This window comes from Nothoprocta perdicaria, unplaced genomic scaffold (genome assembly GCF_003342845.1).
Source record: "Nothoprocta perdicaria isolate Ctin4 unplaced genomic scaffold, notPer1 scaffold_104, whole genome shotgun sequence".
NCBI classification, from domain to species: domain Eukaryota; kingdom Metazoa; phylum Chordata; class Aves; order Tinamiformes; family Tinamidae; genus Nothoprocta; species Nothoprocta perdicaria.
In genome coordinates this window covers 1,433,470-1,456,490 of record NW_020454139.1, presented here as the reverse complement: position 1 = coordinate 1,456,490, position 23,021 = coordinate 1,433,470, and the positions used below count along the sequence as shown (strand labels likewise).

The window sequence follows — 23,021 nt, the reverse complement described above, 5'->3', positions numbered from 1 at the left end:
TCTACACACATGGATAAGATCTCCCCATCACCACCAACCTTCTCCAAAAGGCTTAGCTCTCTCAACCTCTTCTCATATAAGAGATGCTCGGGTCCCTTAATCATTTAAGTAGCCTGTGCTGGACTCTCTCCAGAAGCTGCATGTCTATCTTACACTGGGGAGTTCAGTACTGGATGGAGCTYTCCAGGTGCGGCCTCACCAGGGCGGAGCAGAGGGACAGAATCACTTCCCTCAACCTGTTGGCAGCACCCTGGAGACCATTGGACTTCTTGGCCACAAGGRCACATTGCTTGCTCATGGTCACCTTGTGGTCTACCAGGACTGCCAAGTCCTTCCATGCAGGGATCTTTTCCTATTTCCCATCGTCTTTTCATATAATGTCTTGACCCAACAAGCACCTATTGCTCTACAACTTCTCCATCTTTCTTATTCCTCCACTACCTGTTTTCCCTTTCCCTAGACATTTTGCTTTTGAGTGTATTTTAGCTTTACCATTCTGTGCAGCTGGTTTTGTACTCAGAAGACTCTTCTCCCTCGTGAGCCTTGCAGCCATGAACAGCACAAACGCAGCAAAGATCATGAGATATTTCTRCCAGAGAAAGCTTTTCCTGGCCTAGAAACACACAGCTTAGTTGCCCACATAAGCTTTTACATGCACCCTGCTTTACTAGGGGAAGAGGTTAGTGCATTCTGGAAGAGCCTGGGAGGGGAGCCAAGTGTCTGGGTTTGGTGCACAAAACATGGCMGTTGGTATGGCCAATTCCCTAGTTATCATGATTTCTGATCAGCACCTTTTCCATTTTAATGGGACTACTCTTCTCTAACAGTAAATACGAGTGTAACACCCCCATCTGGGATTTCAGGTTAGATTAAGTGCAGGAACTTGTTAATTAAGAGTTTCAAAGATAATCTGCAAGACATATGTAACTGCTAATGCCACTTAGAACACCATCTCTGGTTAGGAAGTGCTTTTAAATCTGTATTTTTTCCCCATTACAAGCCTTTTCTGCCTTTTCAAACAGCAGAAAATAAAATCAAGCAAAGTCAGCAATCTGGCCAAGAGGGAGCTGAAGCTGACAGAACCCTCATCGACATCTATTGTATGAAGAAAGACTAAACGAGCAGGGTCTGTTTATTCTAGAGAAGAGAAGATTGAGAGGGGAGAATGTAAATTGAGAATGTAAAGAGGATGGGGCCAAACTCTCCTTGGTGGTGGCCAGCRACAGGACAAAGGGTAATGGGTACAAACTGAAACAAAGGAAATTCTCTCTCCCTATGAGAAAGAACTTCTTCACTGTGAGGATGCTAAAGCTTTTGAAAAGGCTACCCAGAGAGGCTGTGGAGTCTCCTTCATTGGATATAGTCAATATATGCCTGAATGAGAATGTGAGCAAGGAGTTTTAGGTGAGCAGGGGAGTTTGACTAGATGGTCACTAGACCATCCCTTCCAACTTCAAACATTCTGTGAGTCTGAACAGATCTGTCTACTCACCTAGGTGAGCACAGTTACACTGCATTAAGAGTTATACTGCATTAAAACTGATTATGAAGATACCACAGCTACGAGTCAGGAGCACTGAAATGCTGTAATTAATGTAACTTTGGGTGATCTCAAGTAGCCTTTTCATAAGAAAAGTAAGCTAAAAGTCCCTAATGAGTGCATAAGCTTCTCAGAAACCAGTCAAACACCTAGGTAACTTTTGCAATCAGATGCCTGTGGTGACCTTTTCAAATTAAGTATTTCTAATAACTGTTTTTAAACACTTAGATTTAAAGTGGCTGCTGCTTTCTTTTGCTTGCCGTCTCCCACAAGCAGTGGGAGTCACTCAGTGGGAGTCATCAGTGTGCTAGCTTACATATAGSTGGGAAATTGGCACATTTTCTTGAGATGGCATGCTTCAAAAAGAGAAGAGTAACAAAGCTTCATGCCTAAAACTGGGCTGAGCAAGGCCACCTGTTGTTTGCAAGAACAATGGCAGAAGATGCCTTGATTAAATTTTCCACTATTAGGCACTATTGGTCAACTTAAGTGGATGCTCAGTGTGAGGCTCATTAACTAACGTCTTTACTATTTCACTTAAGATTTATTATGTGCAACACTGTATCTTGACACTTGAACTTCAAAGGTTCATTTGAATCTCTGAGGAAAGAGTGCTAGGAATGTAAGGTTTTCCAGCTGTACCCACTGGAAATTCCAGACCTTACCTTAGAGTGCTAAGAGTGTAAGGATTAAAAAATGCATATACAATTTCAGAACATCTAGAAAGTTTGAGATTTTATATATTTTTATATATACTTTTACATACCCATCCTACTAGTGCATTACAGAAAATGGCAAGAAAATGCCAGAAAAGAACAAGCCAAAATATATACAAGATTTTAAGAACATGTATTTTATAACCTTTGTTCACTGTTACATCCTTGCAATCTCAGCAGTTTAAAATTCTCAGTCTAGCCAGAAGCACTGGCAGCAAGCAGAAATAACCAAAATATGTTGCATAATGAACATCTGAATAAGGCCAAGTGCATTCATTAGAATCAGTAGAAAGAAAAATTTTCCTAGTTGCTCAGAACCTGAGAGCTTACCTAGCATACTGAACTCCCAGGAGAAAAAGATCTCACATTCATCTCTGACAACCCCCTCCTTTAAGTCAAGTGAGCCAAGCAGTAAATTCACATCATAATGCCAGTGGAGAATCATTGCAAGTAATGTTTAAGAAAGCCTCAGGAATAAGGAAACTCAAATACAAGCAAATAAATTATGTTAATAATACCTCCTTTTGGGACAGAAGTAATCAAGAGAACCTACAAGCAAGCAGGAGAGAATGAAAAACAGCATTATATGCTGTGCCGATTGTGGGACCTGGAGCATGCCTTAATTTGTTGCTTCATTTGCCCATCCCAAGCAAACCCTGCTTTTATCCCTAAGTAGAAGACCCACTGTCATGGTGCCCCACAAACCCTTTTCAAATCTAGGCATTTTCCTCTGCCTATGCAAGTGGCAAGCCCGGAACATGTGTGATGGATATGCTCCTTTCCCAGATCAACCTGGCCTGTACCTTACATGCAGCCCTGTTCAGTTGCTCACCACCAGCGATTTATCTAAATCCAGTATTGTTATAGAGACTGCTAGGGCTTTTTGCGTTAGAAGACAATAATGTGAGAAGATATAAGCTCCATGTATTCTCAAGGTTTATTGGACAAAAAAAAAAAAAGAAAAAAGAAAAAAAGAAAAGCACATTCAGATACACCCCACAGCTGAAGGCTCAGTGATAGAAGATACTTAAATTTCTTCATGTAAGGATCACCATACACTGCAGTTCTATGGCCAAATTTATTAATTAGGTACCAGTATCACATTTTAGAAATGTTTCTGAAAACCAGCTGAACCATATGTTCTGAAAACACATGAGAATGCAGGATAGCAGAAACAGCAAGCCCACTGGTGACAACAGGATGTTGCCTCCACCAATGAAATATCTTATTTTCTTCAGGGAGTGAGTAGTCATATAGCTCTGCAAGCAGAGCTCTGAATTATTAGAGATGCAAAAAAAGCAACCCCTGATTTTTTTCAGTCCCTGGGCCACCCCTCTCTCAACCAGTCCCTGAAATGTTGGGTGCAAACATCAGCTGTTGGCCCTGAGTGAGACTCTCTCAAGCCCTGTCTTGGCCAAAGCAGGTTTTGATCTGATTGCCTAAGGTATAAAACCTTCCTCAGGATTTTCCTACCAGACACAGAAAGCAGAGAAGCACCACCCTGCAAATCCRTAGGCCTAGGCCTATGTCATCAAATATGGACATATAGTAGATATTACTTAGACTATGTTTTGCATTTTTTTCTGGGTCCTTTTATTAAAAGATAAGGCATTTCCCCATTCCTTATAAAAAGGTCCCTTGACAGTGAAGGGTAAGGGGACAAAAATGTGTATCACATAAAAATCGCATAAAAAGTTGCAYGATCGCCAAAGCACTTTCATAAAATAGGCCTGTATCAGATTCTGACTTCCAGTGGCATTATTTGTAATCGTCAGATCCTGTTAACCTGGCRATCCTGTTAACCTGGAAATAGTGTTAATCTGTTGCCAGATCCTGTTTTTTACCACCAATGATGCACCCACTGAAGTGAWTAATTTACCAATAACACAATCACCTAAGTTTGAAATAGATTAATTTCAGTCATGGGCAGAAATTTATTTGGAGGCCAAATCTGGGATTTACGCCAGAACTGTAATGAGAAGCAAAAGTAATGTGTGTTGTATATGAGGCAATCACTTTCCAGATGCATGAGACATGCATTGAGATATATCTCTTAGATATGTAAACAGTAAGATTATTACAAATGAAATTATTATTCATTCTAATATGAAATAGAATGTTACATAATACAAAAGAAAAGAGAAATTGTAACTTACCATGTTGTAAAGATTTACTATTTGGGCTATGAATTCAAKCACTCTTCAAAGATGAGCATGAGGCAACCCCAAGATTGCACATACATAAAGGCCATTATGACCTTAATTTAAAATGCTCAGTGTTCAGTTTACTCTGTTTATTGAGGCGATTRTAAGTATGGGATTTGAGTGACAGAAGCAAGTCTGGATATGATAATGTTAAGAAAAATATTGTATTTTCCTAATTTTGCAGTTCAGGTCTGAGGAATGTAATTTCTGAAATAAAATTGTTTGTTACATAGATTATTTGAAAGCAATAAAATAATAAATCACAACATTGTTCTAGCTATCCATTCATCATTATTTATTTGAAATATCAATACTTTCCAAGATATAGTTTATACATTAAGCAGTAGGGAATTGTTGTCATGTCACATCATCCAGTACTAAAGTGGCACAGCCAAAGCAGCACATTAAACCTCTCAAAGAGTCTGTACAATTTAGATAAATAGAACTCTGAATACCTAAACTAAGGGAACTCTTACAATTTTTACCAAAATAATGCCGAGAAGCTAGGCACCACACTCTACACACAAATTACAGGAAAGAAGAAAATAAACGAACTAAACATCCAGGAAACGTTTTTGCATATATAGCCACATGTCTTTAATTGCGCAACACAAAAAGAAAGTAATTTTATTTAGTCCTCATTGAGGGCAGAATATGCACAAATGATGTTCAAAGAACACGTGGTACACAGAAAAAAAATAAGGGTTGTATTTGGTAGGTTATTTTTATCCCCAATAAATGTGTTTACAAAGAGTATCTGGTGCTTAGGGAGCGTGATGTTGTGCTAGAACTTGACAAGAAACAGGTAACATTTATGCCAGCTTTATTCCCTGATCTGCTCTGCTACTGACTTTTTGTTAATCATGCTCTGAGATGCTAAAGGAAAAATTCATGTGGTTGTAGTTCAAGCTTTTTACTACAGGACTCACCTTTTATGATTTACAGCTTACTTATAGATGGAAACAGGCCTTTTAATAATAATAAAGAATACAAAAATGAGCAGAGATCTGCAGGATACAGTACAGTGGTTTACTTTCTGAGGAACCAGAGACCCTACATTTACACTGCCTCTGTGAGACCAGCACAGGCTCCCAAGCTGTTTTGTTCAAAAGACACAATGCTGTTTAGGCAATTCTAGACCTGTATGAACCTTATCATGAGGAAGAATGGCAAGAACTTTTCCCTCTTTTTACAGAGAACTAAGACTGAAAAGTAATATAGTGGTGATAGGCACTATCTTCACAATATCGCCATCACTTTCTACTACTTCACCAAGTTCTGCTTGCCATCATCTTTCCAGTTTCACATCAGCAATGGCTCTGGCTACCACCAGGCTGGCATGGCCACATGAGCTAACCCACCTTGTGGTGGCTCAGAAGATATCACGCATCACCACTACGTAGTATGACAACACGTAAACCAAAGATGCTCAGCGGGACTCAATGACTCTAACCACTGCAATTCGCACTTGTGAGGTGTAAGAAGCAGCATTCTGAAAGCAGTGGTACCAACACAACTATTTGGGTCAACGAGGAGGTGAATCAGCCATCCTAATTGGGCAAAGGAACTAGAATATCGACATAATTGATAGGGAAGAAACCTGACTGGCCATTAAGCATGCCTTCATACCAATTTTCATCAATCTGGTTAGTCAGGGTGATGATATCACCCTCTTTAAATCCCAGCTCCCCTTCATTTTCTGGTTCAAAATCATAAAGAGCTCGGCAGCATGGCTGATCCATATGAACACCTACAGAGAGGAAACACAAAGAAACAATATACTTAAAAACATCATCTATTACAGGTATCTTCTTATATCTACCACAGATTTTGCCACTCCATTATAACCCAAACTATTATTTCAGTCCTTTGGTAAGATCTAAATGTGCAATGCAAAACTGAATTAGAAGATAGATAACAGCTTTTCATAGCTTTGAATTTTGATGTGTGACTCTGCCTTTAAATGTCTAAGTATCCCAAAAGTACCAAGCTACAGTCAAGCCCTTACTTAAAAGTACTGCTACAATCACCTTGGGATCTCATGTTTCTCTGGTGAGTTTACAAAGCACACAAAATGAAGCAAAAGCTTTAATGTATTTCCAGCTGTACTAGCACAGAGATGTTGTGCTTGTGTAGCTCACATCAGTAGAGCAAGGGGCATTTTAGCAGGGAAGGCATAACTGTGCTACTGTTCGGAAATGTTATTAGTTCAATTGTAGTGTAAATAGATCCAAATGCTCATAATCCTTTTTTTTTTTTTTCCTAATATGGTGTTTCCAAAGACCCTTTTAAGGAAAAACTCTTGGTAATTGTATGGGCACTAGAATAGACTCCAAAGACAGTTTAAATGGAAAACTTTCCAATATAGGTCAATCACCCAGTAAAGCTGAATCATGAAGATCTGACACTAATCATCTGGATGGATAATAAACATTTGTGTAAGTTATTAGTAKCTAGCAGACTATCCTAGTTTATATGAAATTAATAAATATTTTCTCCCTGAACATATCTCTACCATAATCAAAATTATTAATGGTTGAACTATTTTTGTGAAGATGTCAATAGAGTATTTCAAATATCAGAATTAATTTCTAAAGTTCTGTAGTGAATCATGCTTCCATTTTTCTTTTTCCATATCAGGCACAATTTGTTTCACTGCAAGAATGAAAATAAGGAAAAAAAAAAAAAGGAGAGGACATACCTTATGTGCCATGAAAACTATTTTCCCGCATCACTAAACTTAAAAAGCCTCTTTGGTTTTCTCACTACTAAGACTTACTGAAGCTTAGATGACTTAATTATGAAAAGTAAGTCTTAGTAAGCTAAATACTTAGTAAGCCATCCAGTTTGAACATACCAGGCCCAGACTATAACTAATGAATTTTCAAAGAAGAAAGAGTTTCTCTGGAACCACTGATGTGCACTTCACAAGAGAAAAATCCATTTGAAGAAAATGCTGAATCCCAGTCTCTCTGACGATGAAAACATGAGTACTTAAGAGATGTGTGAGCATCAGTATCTATTGCCACTGGTCTACTAATCAGTGCTAATGACACTACCAAAAAAAGACTGAAGAAAATTGCTGGTGGCCTGACAGTGAGAGCTTTAACAAGCAAGTCACGAGCTATGCTCATGCAGAAGGAATCTGCACTGTATCCCCTTCATCCCTCCACATCCTTATGGTGGGAAGGTTGTTCAGCAGTTACAAGGCTGCACAAGACTGTTTTAGACACAGGTGCCAAGTCAAATGGAGATACTGTTCCAAACTACAGCTGGCAAAATGTCAAGCATGCACATCGGGATGTGATGGGAAGGAAGGAAATACTGCTTAAAGATTTAGTGAAAAATATTTAATCCTGCAAGGTGTATTTTGCTGGGAGTTATACTGAGGTCAACTGGAACACACGATGACAAGGTCCACAGCAATGGCAGTCCTTATCATAACGTGCGATAAAAGACCATGACTGTGAGAAACAAATAATAAGGCTTTCTTAATAAATGATGATATGAAACAAACACATCTTCAAGTGATTATGTATGGTCATATGCATTTTTCACCTTGCTTATACTTCTCTTCTTTGGCTTCACTTTTGTTTTCACTTGTTTTCACTTCTAGGCTGCTAGTGCTGTGGCCTTAAAGGGCAGGATAACAAAGAGCAGGGCTTGGGGGACAAGGCAGGCTTCTACATTTTTATGGAWAGCATTCAGTTGTTTTGGGGACTTTTTAAGTGCTCATTTTGCCAATATTTGTATTTGAAGGTGAATTTAGCAACATTTCTTTGAGCTTTTAGGACTGAAACAATTGCTGATCCAAGGCTAACGGTTTATAGCAGTGGAAGATCCATCATGCTCTCATACCTCAGTATGTGAACACTTATAAGAATTTCTGTAATGTGATTTTCTGTTGGACCATTGGAATCAATACAATCAGTTTAAACATATCTCACCTATACTGTCCTCATGCTCATTTTTCCTCACTTGTGGAAAACCTCAACTCTGACAGGAAGTGCAGAACTTCTCTATTGTAGCAAAGCTTCAGTAAGACTTTAATTTGGCCATATTGCCATTATATTTACCTGATGGTTTGGGTGTTGTGGCATGGGATATACCTCCATTGTGCTGAGTATTTTCACCAGTAGTAAAATCCAGGCTCATACGAGGTTTGGGCTGGTATTCTCTCCTGGGTTGAGATGATGCCTCCTTTATTCTGCCAAAACATAAAGGAAGTTCAACATCAAGTGTAACTTCTGGTTGATGGATGAGAGACACCAAATACTTAAACTTCCAAGGCTTTGGGGTTCATGACCACTTAGCAGATAGAGTGAACAAGTTTGGGCATATGGAGTAAATTTTACTTGTAAGATTAGTTTAAATTAACAACAACAACAGCAGAAGTGGGAGTTGACTGTGTCATGAGATTAATCATTTTTATTTTTTCCTAAGAATTGGCATTTTGTCTAGTTTATTTTTGTCTAATAGTAATGAGAGGCTTCTAGTGGACAAAACATATTTGTAACATGTTTTTCACAATGCTTGGAGAAGGGTTATACAAACACCTCTCTCTCCATTTTTACCTTGATTGTAACATGCCATTTTGCTGCTATGCATGACAACTGTTTACTGAGCACTGATTCCAATTGCTGTCATTTTGTGAGCAGACTGTGTGGGAAGGTATTGATTTTCAGCTGCAGACAATTTATTTGGAGTGCTTATTGCATAAAAGTGTACAGCTCCAGTTTGCTTGACTCTCAAATTAAAAAATTATGCATCAGTCCTCTGAATTTGTTTTCCAAACTGTGAAACCTAAAATTCCTAGCAAGAGGTCCATTTTCAGATTCACGGTAGCTTATATTCAGTAGTTTCCACTTAAATTTCTATCATCAGACTGGGAAGAACACATGAGTAATGACCTCAGTGTTTTAATGGCTTATCTTCTCTAACCTGCTATAGATTGGCCCCAGACTTGTTCTTGGTAACACAAAGTACATATTTTGATTTGAACTACTGAAACTGAACTACTATTGAACTATTATTAGCTTCTAACTTGGGTGGTTTCAGTTCTGGCAACAAGAATTTCCTCACCATCCACTATATAATTGGTAGTAGTCATTTGGMCCTTAGACTAAAAAAAAACAGAGGTGACAAAAGAAATTTAAATGAAAAGGCTTTGTTGTCAGCCAAGCTACAGAAGTGGACTGAGTAATATGAAAAGCTAGTAGTATGGTGACTAGCAATTTACATAAAGTGAAAATATTGGCAATTTAGCAGACGTTTCAAATAGGCAAAGAATGAACTGAATTGAGTCAAAGCCTATTGTGGACATTACAGAAAAGGAAATTGGTAGCAGAGAGAGACCTGTTCACTTTATGGCATAACTTCTTGACTAAGATACAATCCACCTGTTCCCAAGATGGATTGTATTGATATTTACTTCTGTACAGTAAGTGATTTTGCAGTGTTCACTTGGAAAGCTCTGAAAATCATTCTTAGAGCTCTTTCGGCTGGGCTGAAAACCTCAGCCAAAAACAGCTTGCTGGACAGCCTACTTGCCAAAACAAGTGTGGTTTCCATGGACAGAGAAGGTTAAAAATTAAAACTGAATGAGTCTTAAAGTCTATGTGTTCAGAGAAAATAAATGCTGAAAGATCCAGTGCTCCAGAAACTACATATATACTACTGACATTAGAAAATACCAATGAAACATATGCAATTAAAATGTTGCCTTTCTATTCATCCTACACAATATATGAGCACTGATTGCTGTTGGGAATTATGGCCAGTTTTTAGGAGAAGTCATCCAGAACTATATGGAATAAACAAAACTTTCCTTTATGCCATTTTTCTTCAAGAAGGACATGTGTGTGTGGGAGGCTGATAAACTTTCTAAAAACATTATCTTCCTCATTTCAAGAGGATTCAATCTGTTTCGTGTTGATGGAAACAACATTTCTTAAGATTAAGACACTTTCAAAGACATTGAATTAATTTTGAGACAGCACACAGTGCTATAGAAGAGGGGATAGCAGAAGTAAAGACAATTAAGCTTTTTATCAAAATTGACCTGATAACAGAGCTAAAAGGAAGAGTATTTAGTCTGATGGCAAATGGTGGGAGACTCTGAATATCTGGCCAAGGGAGGTTCCCTGCAGGGGGAAGAGAACACAAGATCTTCAAGAACAGACACTAACAATATCTCTCAAGAATGGCACATGAAAACAAGTCTTAAGTCCTACTGATTTATAGTGTTTGAAAGTACATACTTTAAATTAAAAACACGTTTAATAGCCTTGCTGAGATGATACAATTTCCTGAACTCAGTCCCCACTCAGGCATGCTCAGAAGTATATGCATACTCCAAATCAAACGAACCTTTATTTTCAAATGCAAATAAAATTACTCCGKTTTTCATAACCATGAATGTAAAAAGTCCCAAGAGGTAACTTTTTCAGGCACTAATCATAAGCCTGCAGCCTCTGCAAAACATAAAGCATTTAGACAAACTCAGAAAAAGTTAGTGTTACCTTTCTTCCAGCTTAGAAGTAACTCGCTGCAGGATCTGCGTGGCCTGCTTGTGGTACTCCAGCTGGGCTTGCACAAGAGCAGAAAGCTGGCTCACTTGTTCAATCTGAGGATTGACATTAAAACATCGCATTTTAGGCCAGTAACAACAACTGAGCAATAGCATATAAAATAAACCATCAAGTAACACTGYAAAGACAGCTTTATATATTTCTCTGGAAAGTTGGTTCATCTTTCTAGCTTGCAAGTTTTTACCTTAGCATTTTTCAGTTGTTAGTATTTCTCTATAAATAGCAAAGCTGGTTATGATCAGATCTGGGGTTTTAACTGCAGCTCTTCTCATTTGATCATATCCACAGGCTATTTGCACACACAACAGTATACACACCTACTTCATGCAGAAATATGGAATGAGTAAAAATCAGTTCGTAATTAAAGTGTGATATGCCTCTTCCTCCGTTTGAGGCAGACAAAATTAAACAGAAAAATTAAACAGAATATGGTTATGCTTGTATGACATCGTGGTCAGTGCAGTGGACCAAAGCAGGAAGATATAATGCAGTCTTGGATGCAGGATATTTGTAATACATGCAAACACTATTCTACTTCATGAGAGAAAATCATCTCAAACTCTGGCATGAACAGAATTTCCAGCAGCTTCCAAAGCATGCAAAGCCACAGTGGCATAATGCAGGCCTGGACCATCTGGCTGCATGGGACTGCATGTTACTATAAGCCCTAAGCTACAAAATTATCTGCTTGTTTAATTTCAGCACAGCTATATCTTGTTTCCAATATACAAATATTTTCAGTTTTATTATGGCCTCTTTACAACACTGGCAGAAAAATGAGATATTAAATTAGGTGTAATTTTAGACTCTAAATAAAGCTACTCATTCACTTCACCTGAAACATTTATACTGTAGTTTCTTTGACAAGATATTTTATAAGACAGACTTCAACTGAAAGGATTTTTCTTTTCATCTAAGAGAGGCATTTTTTTCTTGTTTGATTTTTACAGTTTCTAGCTTACAAATTCTCAAAGAAGATCTAGTAGGCTTGATTTCATTCCTGCAGGCTTACAGTCAGATGCTAAAACCTCAGCTAATTTGTGGGCAGAACATACGATGCAGAGTCACATTAGAGCAGTCACATTAACTTTGACTTTTCTACTCATTATTGCATTAGGTTAGGACAGAGACCTAAGGGTTGCAAAATTCATTTTTGATTTATACTGATCCTCCCAGCATACTACACTCTTGAACAAAAGTCTCAAACCAAATGCCAACAAGAGCAAAGTCAAAATCATGACTTACATTTATAAATTCTAAGCATGAAGATGTTTTGTCTTTGGCTACAAATAACTCTACACAGCTAGGAAGCACATTTCTATGCATCATTTAAAAATAAGGCTTTTGGGTTTTAGATTACTGCCTTCACCACTGCACCAGCATCTTTCTAATCTTAAAGGTCAGCTCAAAGCACAAACAAGGGATTTCTCACATCCATCTCCAGGAGGTTGAACATGCTTGACTCAGCAATCTCTTTGGATTCATCAAATTTCTCCAGAGCTTGGCGAAGTTCCTCATCAGGGAGTTTGCCCTGCCTTTTCTTTTTGTAATCAAAATCCAGGCGTCGACCTTCCATTTTCTTTAGGTGATGCTGTAAAACAGAAGGGCACGGGCAACCTCAAAACAAAGTCCATTTCCAAACTCTCCTTTCTTTGAATTAAGAATTCATTACAATTGCATGTAAGACTGCATGTGACTAGGCAGTTCACATGCATTTACAAATACGTGCTGTCTCTCTGCAGCATCACCTCTTCCTCCACGGGAGAAAACACATAGCAATGAGGCAATTTTACATTTCACCTAAGAAATCATTTTGCACTGGCATTTGTAACCATTGCACCTTCAACATTAGAAGAAAAAGAAAAAAAAAGAAGCTTTGAGCATCTGAAAAGAAGYTATGAGAGTTTCTAACTTTAAACATATGATTTGGAATTATCTGTACACTSTGTTTTTCTGCTAGAATTCTAAGGGAAAATGACATTAAAAGCACAAATTGGTATATTTTTGCTTATGAGTCTTCATGAATAAGATGAATAGGATTTTTTTTTCATTTGCAATTTTTTCACTAAGTGATCTTAACTTTTGAAATGATCTTTTTAGGATTTTCTAGTTCATAACACTTCATCACTTAATCTGCTGAGCAGCTGCAATGTTAAGCTGTCCAAAAGCAAATGTCCACTCTGCTGTCCACCAGCAGAGTGCTCTAGGTGGTTACTTTTACATAGAAGGATCAATATGTCATCTATCACGRTCTGCATAACTTTATGCATCAGCTTCCTAAGATATATCACACTGCCTAACGACACCCTTCCTCCACTCATATTTAACCATGTGATAGTCTTACTAAGCTCCAAAGAATAGTTATTCATACAGACAAGCATTTGTAGTATTTGCTTTTCCCTCTACAATTGTAAAATTAGCTTTCTCCACATAAGCATGCATGCACATAATTTTTCTCTATAAATGATGAACGGTACTTGGATGACTAACTATACATTTCGTGCAAGCAAATGKTATTTGTGCTCTCAGTTCCTGGGAACATTTTGGGCACAGATTTCATATGTACAAAAGAGTAGTGCCAATCTAGAGTCGCCTATCAAAATTTCTCTTCATGTCACATATTACAAAATTGATGTAAATACCYATTCATCTATTCTGATACTGACAAGAGTTTTCAAATGGTTGAATTAGTACACTCTGCTCATGTCTGCAAAATAATGAGATTTTCACACTTGACTATGCTACTGTCAGAAAGTTAGTATTTAGATCTTCTTCCAAACTATCAATGACAAAGATAGAACTGAAATGTAAAACTCAAACCAGAAGCAACTCAAATCAGATCATCTATAAATCTGAAAGAAAGTATTTAGGTTGCACAATCACAATATGTTTTGGGAAAACACACCATCTATTTCTGCATGCTACTAGAATGCCACTCTGACGGCAATACCTGTATTTCTCTCAGATCTTTGTCATGCAGATTCTGCAGTGGGTCAATGAAGTTTTGTTTCACTTCCATGTCCAAGGAGTCTTTGACCTCAGAAAGCTCCTTCATAGCTTCTCCCACATCAGCAAGTGCTGGTCCTGAAAGAAAAGATGTCCAGTTTATCTTAAAATAGCATAGTTCCAAATTACTGTAGAACGAGACTGTGTCAGGTAAAATTCAGTTAACATTTCAGTTGCAGCCTCAAGGAAGGAAACAGACTATGATGCACCATGTGAAAGCACAACGTGTATTTTTCACTTCTGCAGCCCCCAGAGTTTACACATTCCTACACAGACAAAGCTGAGAACCCACACTGCATCAAAGCAGCCCGTTCCCACACCRTGTTGTCTGCTTATCCCTCACACTGGTGAGACAAGCTTGCTAGAAAATAATCGCTTCATTTTACTGCAGTGTTGCCACCAAAAAACCTGAAATAGAAGTCTGTGTCACTCTGTCTGCCTCAGTGTGACTGTGTCAAAAGTAAAAATTGTTAACATTTTCACTAGTGGCATTTTTGATGCAGGTGTCAAGTTTATATATTAATGGAGACAAAATCTCAGTAAGGATTAGCTCYCTCTTTCTGTATTTTTTTTTCCAAGCCTTCCTTTAGATCCATCAAATACATGTCTCTGTTTTTCTCCTCAGCATGGAGACAACAGCAGGAAGCACAAAAACACTTCTCTGCTATAAGGCTTAGGATGGTAGAAGAAAGTCTACTTTCAAAGAACACAAAGGGTCTCAAAAAGTAAAAATGTGACAAATTACAAGAAGCCGTGGCTTTATCTCCCAACACATGGCAAAATTAAACAGCCTACTAGACCCAGGTGAAAGGTAACAGGCAGATGTACTCACTATTATTAGTTAAGAATGTGAAAATAAGTGTCACATCTATTCTGCTGCATGCCAGTGCAATCATCATGCAACAGTTTGTAAAAACTGAATTGTATTACTTCATTTTCCATTTGAAAATGGATTCAAAATCTAGTAAGTTAGAGGAAAAAAATACAAAAAAAGCGATCTTTATTAAAAATCATCCTGTATCTGTCAAGTTGATAGGTCCATTTTGTGCAGCAAACAAGGAAGTACCTTCATTGCACATGCCTTTATGCTCAAGACAACATTTTATGATGGCTCAAAGAAGAAAGAGTGTTTCAAGGTCCTATTACAGTGTTCAGGGTATTGCCCTACAAAAATGGCTGTAGAAATGCCACAGAAATGTAAGTTCCTCCTCTGAATGTGCTCTCTTCTAATTAAGCTCTATTGTTGAAGAACAGAATGATGAACATCTCTAACTTAGGCAGCTGCAAATCCATTTGGGTTGAGAGAGTGAGAAGTTAYAGATAAGACAAAGGTAGTCATTCATGTCTTAAAATGTGTAATTTGGAAAGAAAAAAAAGGCTGAACAGAGTACAAGGAATGAGAATTTTCAAAATTGTAATTAAAAATATTTATAAGCCTTTTTTCCATGCCTGAAGTGCAGACAGAAACATTAATTATAAAGATTCTGAGGACAGGTTTTATTGTACACACACACGGATAGTGATAATACATATTCCAAACATACATCTTTTCAACACAGCATATCCCTAGTAATATAATCAATGAGATACAGCATGAAGTCAATAGAGACACAGTTCCCAATGGGAACAACTTGAGTTTTATTCATAGGAAAAAAATCTCTRGTCCCAACCCCTAGAAGATACTGGATCTGCATCATGAAAACAGCCCTCAACTACCTTTGAGGAGCAGCTTGATGAAACTAAACTCTGAAATTTCTTGCAGAAGTTCTTCTTTTATAGAATTGAATAATTACAACATTTTAATAATTCTTAATTACAAAATCTATTTAATTATAATAGAAAGGGAAGCAAACAACTCACCAAAGTTGCATTCTTCTCCAAGTTCTCGACCAAATTTCAGCATTGCATCTGCCAGCAAGGCTTCAGCCTGAGGATAACCTGGTCCCTTTTCCTGACCTCGAATTTTTGACATAGTGTTGATCATGCTGAGTTTAGCTCTGGAAGCTGCAACAGGCCAGTGGCAGAGTTATAAATATACAGTAGTTAGAGTAAGCCAATATGAATGTTCCAATTCACCTGAAATGTTGAAGTTGAATAAAAAATTAAACTTCCTGATTTCCACAAATTATTTTGAGTCAGGACATGAAATCTTGTTGGTCACTGAATTTTGCAGAAGTTTCCTTTAGCTGGTAGATCGGATAGGAGGCTCTGTCCTGAGCACAAAGTTAGAACTTTCCTTGAAATCACTTGGACAAAAGAAAGCCCAGAAACATTCTCAAGACAGCATATTTGATATGAGTTAAAACAGGAAGAAAAGTCTTTAACCCATTTCCATATTCTCAATACCTGGAATGGTGCAKATGAGCTAGAAAACAGACTGGGCCACCTTAGGATTCAAGGACAAGCTTAGAGTAGATATCTTACTGCAGACTCCAAGTTTTTTTGGAAGATTTTCTATCATAGAATTAAAAACAAAAACAAAAACAAAACAAAAAACAAACCAAAACAAAAACCCTATGCTCCCAAACAAGGTGATAAGCTATCTTTAAAACAATTCTTGTTTTTTATGAGGATTTGGAGAAACTCATGCTCTTTGACTGTACTTCATCTTTTATTTCTGATACACAACTGCAAAACAGAAGATAACACACATAATTATCATAACTGATGCAAAAATTTTCTGTAAACACATCAACAAAAAAATTCTTTCCTTCTTCTGACTTTGTTTTCATCAGTTAGGAAGCATAAGAATGTAACATCAGTACAGATGTGAATAGCATTCAGAGAATGAATTGATCACATTTTGCTTCAAATATTGCCAGCTATATCCTGCTGMCAGCTGATTTGGCACAGAGTTGCATCAGAGTGCTTGGTTCTACTTACACTATTGTGTGTGCTACAAGAAGGCAGCTAGGAACAGCTCCAATTTCTTACTGCAAAAGACTCTACCTCAGTAGTTACTCTGATGGATTTCCAAAAATCACATCAAAACATCAGTAACTTACGCTGATGTATGTGAATGTCATTGGTTAAAGCTCAACTTTGCACACATTTATGCAACAAAGCAAAACCCTGGCTGACTAAAGTCAATAATGTTTCACTCTTAATTTACTTTGAAGACTCTACATCATGAGATGGCTCCATTTGTTGAACATATTTCATTTTGTGGCACACATATGTATGCACAGACTCAAACACACAAACAGACACAGGAAAATCAGGAAACTGTCATAGTACATATTTTGCCTGAGAGGCAGCTTATGAAAGGGCAACATATTTTTAACATACAGTAATTATGTTTTGGTAAGCTTTCTCACTACCCTTCCGTGTCACAAGATCATGTTTTTCTGCATTTGGATTTGTTGATGCCTTCTGTTGTAGTGTGCTACAGAACTGCAGGCAACAGACTGTGTGACTGTTCAGTATAAGAAATGGCATTTTAATGAAGTGTCTGGCTTTTAGAAGTGCCATTGAAAGGGAGCTAATCCTAATATTGGCTCAAGGAGAAGCTGTTACATGGCTGTTCAAGGAGAAGCGTTCCAAGGATAAAACCCTAGGGAAACCAAAACTACTTAAATCGGTATAAGACTCCTGTTGACACCAATTAGTAATGATGGGGGCATGACACAAAGAAGGAAGGCACAGTTAGCCCCAATGTTACCATTTGGGGAACAATCCTGACATGCATTAAAAGGAAGAATGATAGATCAGAGAGCTAAAAATCAAAAACTGTTGTACAGAAGCATAATATAGATTATGGCACAAATAAAATGAAGAGGATAGGAAACGAAAACAAAGACACAGGAAGCAAGTTGGAAATTTCAAGAGTGAAATCAAAAATATACAAAAGTGTATAAAAAGAGTGGCTACATACTGGGCAGATAGAAAAGAGTGGAAAGAAACAGTATGGTAAGCACGAAAAGTTAATCTAATCTAAGTATCAAATCTGGTTTCTACAGTCAATTTTATTTCCTGGTAGAAATCTCATGGCCCATGTAATCTTGTTTTAGAAGTGATTTTCAGAAGACACTCAGCAATTGCCTCACTCCACTGCTCTTACAGAGCTGATTCCATTAGCTTCCATAAGAGCAGAGGTCCCATTTTTTGGTCCATCTGGAGATCCCACTCCTAGTCACTTGCCTTATTCCGTTGCTATGTAGTTACTTTTCTAAATTATGTTTGAATATGAGTGAGGACGGGCAGAAATATATGAAATACCATATGGAAGTGGTGTGAACACCTGATTCTTTCCCCAGTTGCACTCCTCCTTTTCATTGCCCTTAATTGTGTTACTAATGAATTGATAGCCTTGGCATCAAGTGCTAATAGAACCACAGTGAATCATAGAACAGCCACCACAAGAGTGTTTGAAGCTAACTTCAGCATTGCTCATTCTTTATACTTTCAATCACGTTYATCCTGCATCTTGTTTTCCTTAAATCATGGTTGTGATATGCATGAAAATACATACATATGCATGAAAASCTCTGAGCATTCACCTAGTTCAATTTTAGTTATTCTCAGCTGTGCTCCAACTTCTTTTCCATCTTGGGAAATAGAAAAGGCTGTCTTTTTCATTCTTGCTAACTTCAGCCCAGCTCCTCTTGCAATAACTAGTAAATTCTCCTCTCCTCTCCTTCATGAATTCATTAATTGTTTAATAAACCTGAACAATCTACTGATTCCAAATATATCACGAAGTCAAATGATCTCTAGCACTACTGTACTCTGCTACTCTAGATATCTCATAATGTGCATCACAAACGCTACTAAAATGAGAAAAGTTTTTAAGGAAAATAATCAGTTAAATATGCCTTATAAGGAATATCTTATTGATAATAATATTTCTGGTATTTATTTCTATTAATATTTCTATTTTTCTATATTTTCTGTATTTAGAAATGAGAAAACAAACAAGAAATAGTGGAAAACTATGTTTTTGAACTCTCAGGGGAATTTTAAAGCAGAATTTCTTTTATTTTCAAAGCAATTCTTATCACTAGGATCACCTTTTTGCATTTTCATAACTGGTCTAAACCAGCTTCTGTAAGAGCTGAAGGAGATAATCCTGCTCTGTCCACCACGTTTACCTACTCGTGGCATGAACAACATGACATAAAAAACAAATATTTCTCATTCTTACTATCATTTTATCTTTCTGATCCTTTTCATATGCTCAACAAGCAGGTGAAAGATGTGTAGCTGAAGTATGGGAACAGCTCTTTCTGCACCTATGTAAAGTTGTATCCTCTCCAGGTGATGGAAACTACATCTTGAGCTACTTGCAGAAATTCTTCTCGCTGCTGCTGGTGTGGGCCACTTTTGTCATTCAAGCACAACCACTCAGAGGAGTCAGGAAGGCAGCCAGAGCAGCACGAAGCAGCCAAAGCTTATTACTCAGTCTACACTATGCTGCACAACAGCGGCTTGACAGTAGTTAACAATTTTATCACTAGCCCCATAATGTTTGTCACGTCTATTGTTTCTCCTGTAGAGCTTGTTGACGATGAGCCATGAAGCTATGGACCCAAGTCATAGACACTATTCCATCTGTTGACACAGAAACCATTTTAGTCATTATTATTGTCTCTTTAACATTTCTTGAACTTCTAAACATTTTTTTTTTCATCGCTTGGCAGCAGCATCACATCTTCCTTTTTCCCACTGTGGTCTAACTTGTAAATATCACTAATTAATAGCTACACCAGCACCATTCTCTCATCTGTCACGTTGGAGATAAAATATTTCCCACCAACTCAAACCTACTTCCAACTGAATTTCAGCAAATGTYAATTATTCCTCCTGAATTTTGACTTTTTTTCTATGTAATTCTAAGATATTAGTCATARGACCTAATTTTACTTCTGTGCTCATTTTTACACTTGCTTAATGCCATTGGTTTCACTAGTGAAGTTAATACTGGTTTATGCTAGTATAAAGCCTTTCTATTCTCAGTTAATTGTGGAACTCCCTAAGTTGCTTGATCTAATGATTCACTAGTAAACAGGACAGCTTCCCCTCATGATCCAACCGATCTGACTGGCAGGACTGACACGTGCAGCTTTCCACAAGCCCAAGTGCAAAACCCTTCCTTTCCTCATGAAAAACAATCATTCAACTTTGTTCTGAAAGTTCAACTTAGTTGCCTCTGATTAGGTCTATAGTCTACCCCATGCCCCAGCCCAAAAACTGGGCTGTATCTTTTGTAGGTTTTCATACTATTGCAGTCCTATCTATTTCCAGAACAACCTAGAAGAAAAGGACTTTTCTTCTGCCTCTCAAAATTTTGTTAAAAATGGACCAGATAGGAAAGGGGAAAAAAAGGAACACTTCACTTTGAACTACCTGACTCCTTCTGACTAGCAGCCCTGCTTTTATCTTGTATCTTTTTTTATCACGCGCTCCCTCGCACGTGGTGGGACAGGCTCTGTGCCCCGTGCACMAGCCCTGACCGCCAGCCTGCTCCATGTCCCAGAAGTCAGCTCCTTGCAAGGAAMCACATGACTTCGAAGCACATCTTGTCACTTTACTTAACATGAAGACACACAAAAGAAAAGCAGCTTCCCTGCCCTAGATTCACCYTCCATTCCCTGGATTGACGCAGAAGCTTGTGCTCATCTCAAGTCTTTTCATTTCATAGTAATTCCATTGATTTTGCTTTAATCTTAACTGTACCACTAAGGGTGAGCTCTGTTGGACTCTCTATGGGTGAAGATTAAAAAAAACCAATGTTTTAACAAAGCGCTGCAAGTGTTGTGAGAATGAAATTGTATTACCTGGATTGGGCTGAAGATACTCTATTGTCTTGGCCATTATTTCCATAACTGCTCTGCTGGTGACATCCACTTTCTAAAGAAGAAAGAATTAAACAGAAAGAAACAAGAAAAGAAACAAGAAAAGAGATGTTGGACAAAAACAATATTTTTTTCCCCTCTCTTCATCTATCTATCTATCTATCTATCTATCTGTGTATCTATCCTTATTATTTTATTTTTCTATCCCTAAGAACTGATGCTAACTAAATCTAGCATGCTGACTAAATAAAGCATTGGTAATCAGCATGGGGATAATGAAACTTGCCTGAATCACTATAGAAACCATCATCCCAGTGTTTAACTTGTAGCAGAATCACTCTTAAGTTAGGCCATTATTCTGGCAGCAAAGGGAAAAATAGAAGTATAATGTAATTTTTGTTGCATGGGGATGCTGATTAATATGTATACAACCCTAAGATACGCCTACAAAAAGGGAAAACCTTTGCCAAGAAAAGTCACTGAAAAATACTTGAAATATTATTTGTTCAAAGTACTCTTTGGCCTCCTATAAACAAGAAAAGAAAAGGGAAAGCAGGTATCAATCCAAAAAATCCACTAAAGACAAAAGAAACTGTCTGTTTCCTTCAAGGTTCATTCTGGTAAGGTAAAAAGGTAAAAATGGAATGGGAAAGAAGAAGTCTTTTTCAGTAGCTAGCATAAAGAAACCTGTCACCATGGAAGTGCTGACCATTTATTTCCTTGGCATGAAACAACAAAGAATAATTTTACATTTGGGCATTTAAAATAAGGCTGACTATTCTGGACTGAAGATCATTGCTTCCTTCCACAGGAACTCCTTGGTTTCTTAAGCAATTTTCCACATCAGYTTTCTAAGTTATATGCAGTGTAGAAGTATGCAACTATCTGGCAATCAACGAACTGCTTAGTATCCATACAACTTTAGATGAACAGTCTTTAATCCATGTTCGTCCAAGAGATGATGAGCACCATCTGCATCCACAGACTTTTTTGGAAGCTGCAAGATTTACGCACCTTCCAGCAAAAAAAAATGCAGTACCTCTTAGAATAGGGCCTCAAAGGAGGCAATGCCCCTTCTGCAGGTATAAGGTTTCCTACAGTCTCTTCCACACTCTGCATTTTTGAAGACGAATTGGTTTTCTCTGACAAGTAGCTTGTGTCCCGCAGAGCGAGCTGCTCTGCCACAAAAGCGAGTTCCTATTTTCGAAGTGAGGACCTGAGATAAGATGGTCACAGCACGGTATGCTTGACCTCTTTCCTGCTTTCTGCTACTGCTGCCATCTGCCAGGTCTTACTCCCTTACTCCCCTTTACACTCCTGCTTTACACTAAGCAGCAGAAGAGGACTGGCAACCGGGGGTAAAGAAATAGCTGAACGTCCCAATGGGGAGCCCAGAAAGGGCTGGAAGGCTGCAGTGGAGAGCGGAGGCGAGGGAGCAGATGGCCAGGACGTGCAGCAGGGACACATCCACCATGGAAGGAAGAGCTGACAAGGGATGAAGGGGCACGGGGCCAGGCGGGAGCAACCCCAGGTGCCATCCTCTGCTACCCACACACATGGGACTCACTCTGCCCTTGCACTGTCCTATTTTTTATTCTAGACCTTGCATCATTTTTCTAAATCTTCTTTATCAACTTCCAGTTTTGATGTTAGCTTCTACACTTCCATCTACTTTAAAGGGAAAACGGGGAACAGGGGAAATCAACTCTGCAATGTTTGCGTTGCAGGAAAAGGACGATCCTGTTACATGGTTCTCATTTATATTCCATCCGAAGTCTTTCCCCATCTCTCTACACAAATACACACAGAAGTAGCATCTGCTTTTCCATGTCAGGGATGCATATAAGATATATATCTTAGAAATTGCTTACCAGCAGCTTGTTTTACAGGATTTGCTAGTGACTCTGAAAGTCAAAGCCAGAAAAATAGCTGCCACCGCTGTCCTTTYCAGATGGCATATTCACACTAACACCCAAGGCAAACCTACTTTTTTTTCCCCACAAAAATGTTCATTATTTTCCCACAAAAAATGTTCACAGTGAATGCAGGCAGTGGAGGCTACCTAGGGGGGTACCCTCAGCCCAGGAGCGAATATCCAGGATCTGTGCTCTTCCAGACTGATGCTCGGGAGGCACCACGGATGACTTGTGGGCACCTTTTGCCACCACAGC

General features: G+C 38.2%; 1 protein-coding gene across 1 annotated transcript in view; it reads right to left on the bottom strand.

Moving 5' to 3' along the window:
• Positions 1-4,822: 4,822 nt before the first annotated feature.
• SH3GL2 (SH3 domain containing GRB2 like 2, endophilin A1) overlaps positions 4,823-23,021 on the bottom strand; it is an 89,029-nt gene continuing 70,830 nt past the window's right edge. The window contains exons 3-9 of the mRNA XM_026043856.1: positions 20,833-20,905; positions 15,917-16,060; positions 14,001-14,134; positions 12,483-12,641; positions 10,982-11,085; positions 8,537-8,667; positions 4,823-6,210 (exon numbers count right to left, since the gene is read on the bottom strand). Of these exons, the coding sequence (XP_025899641.1) occupies positions 6,011-6,210; positions 8,537-8,667; positions 10,982-11,085; positions 12,483-12,641; positions 14,001-14,134; positions 15,917-16,060; positions 20,833-20,905 (945 nt within the window). The 3' untranslated portion in view covers positions 4,823-6,010. The remainder of the gene's footprint in view (positions 6,211-8,536; positions 8,668-10,981; positions 11,086-12,482; positions 12,642-14,000; positions 14,135-15,916; positions 16,061-20,832; positions 20,906-23,021) is intronic.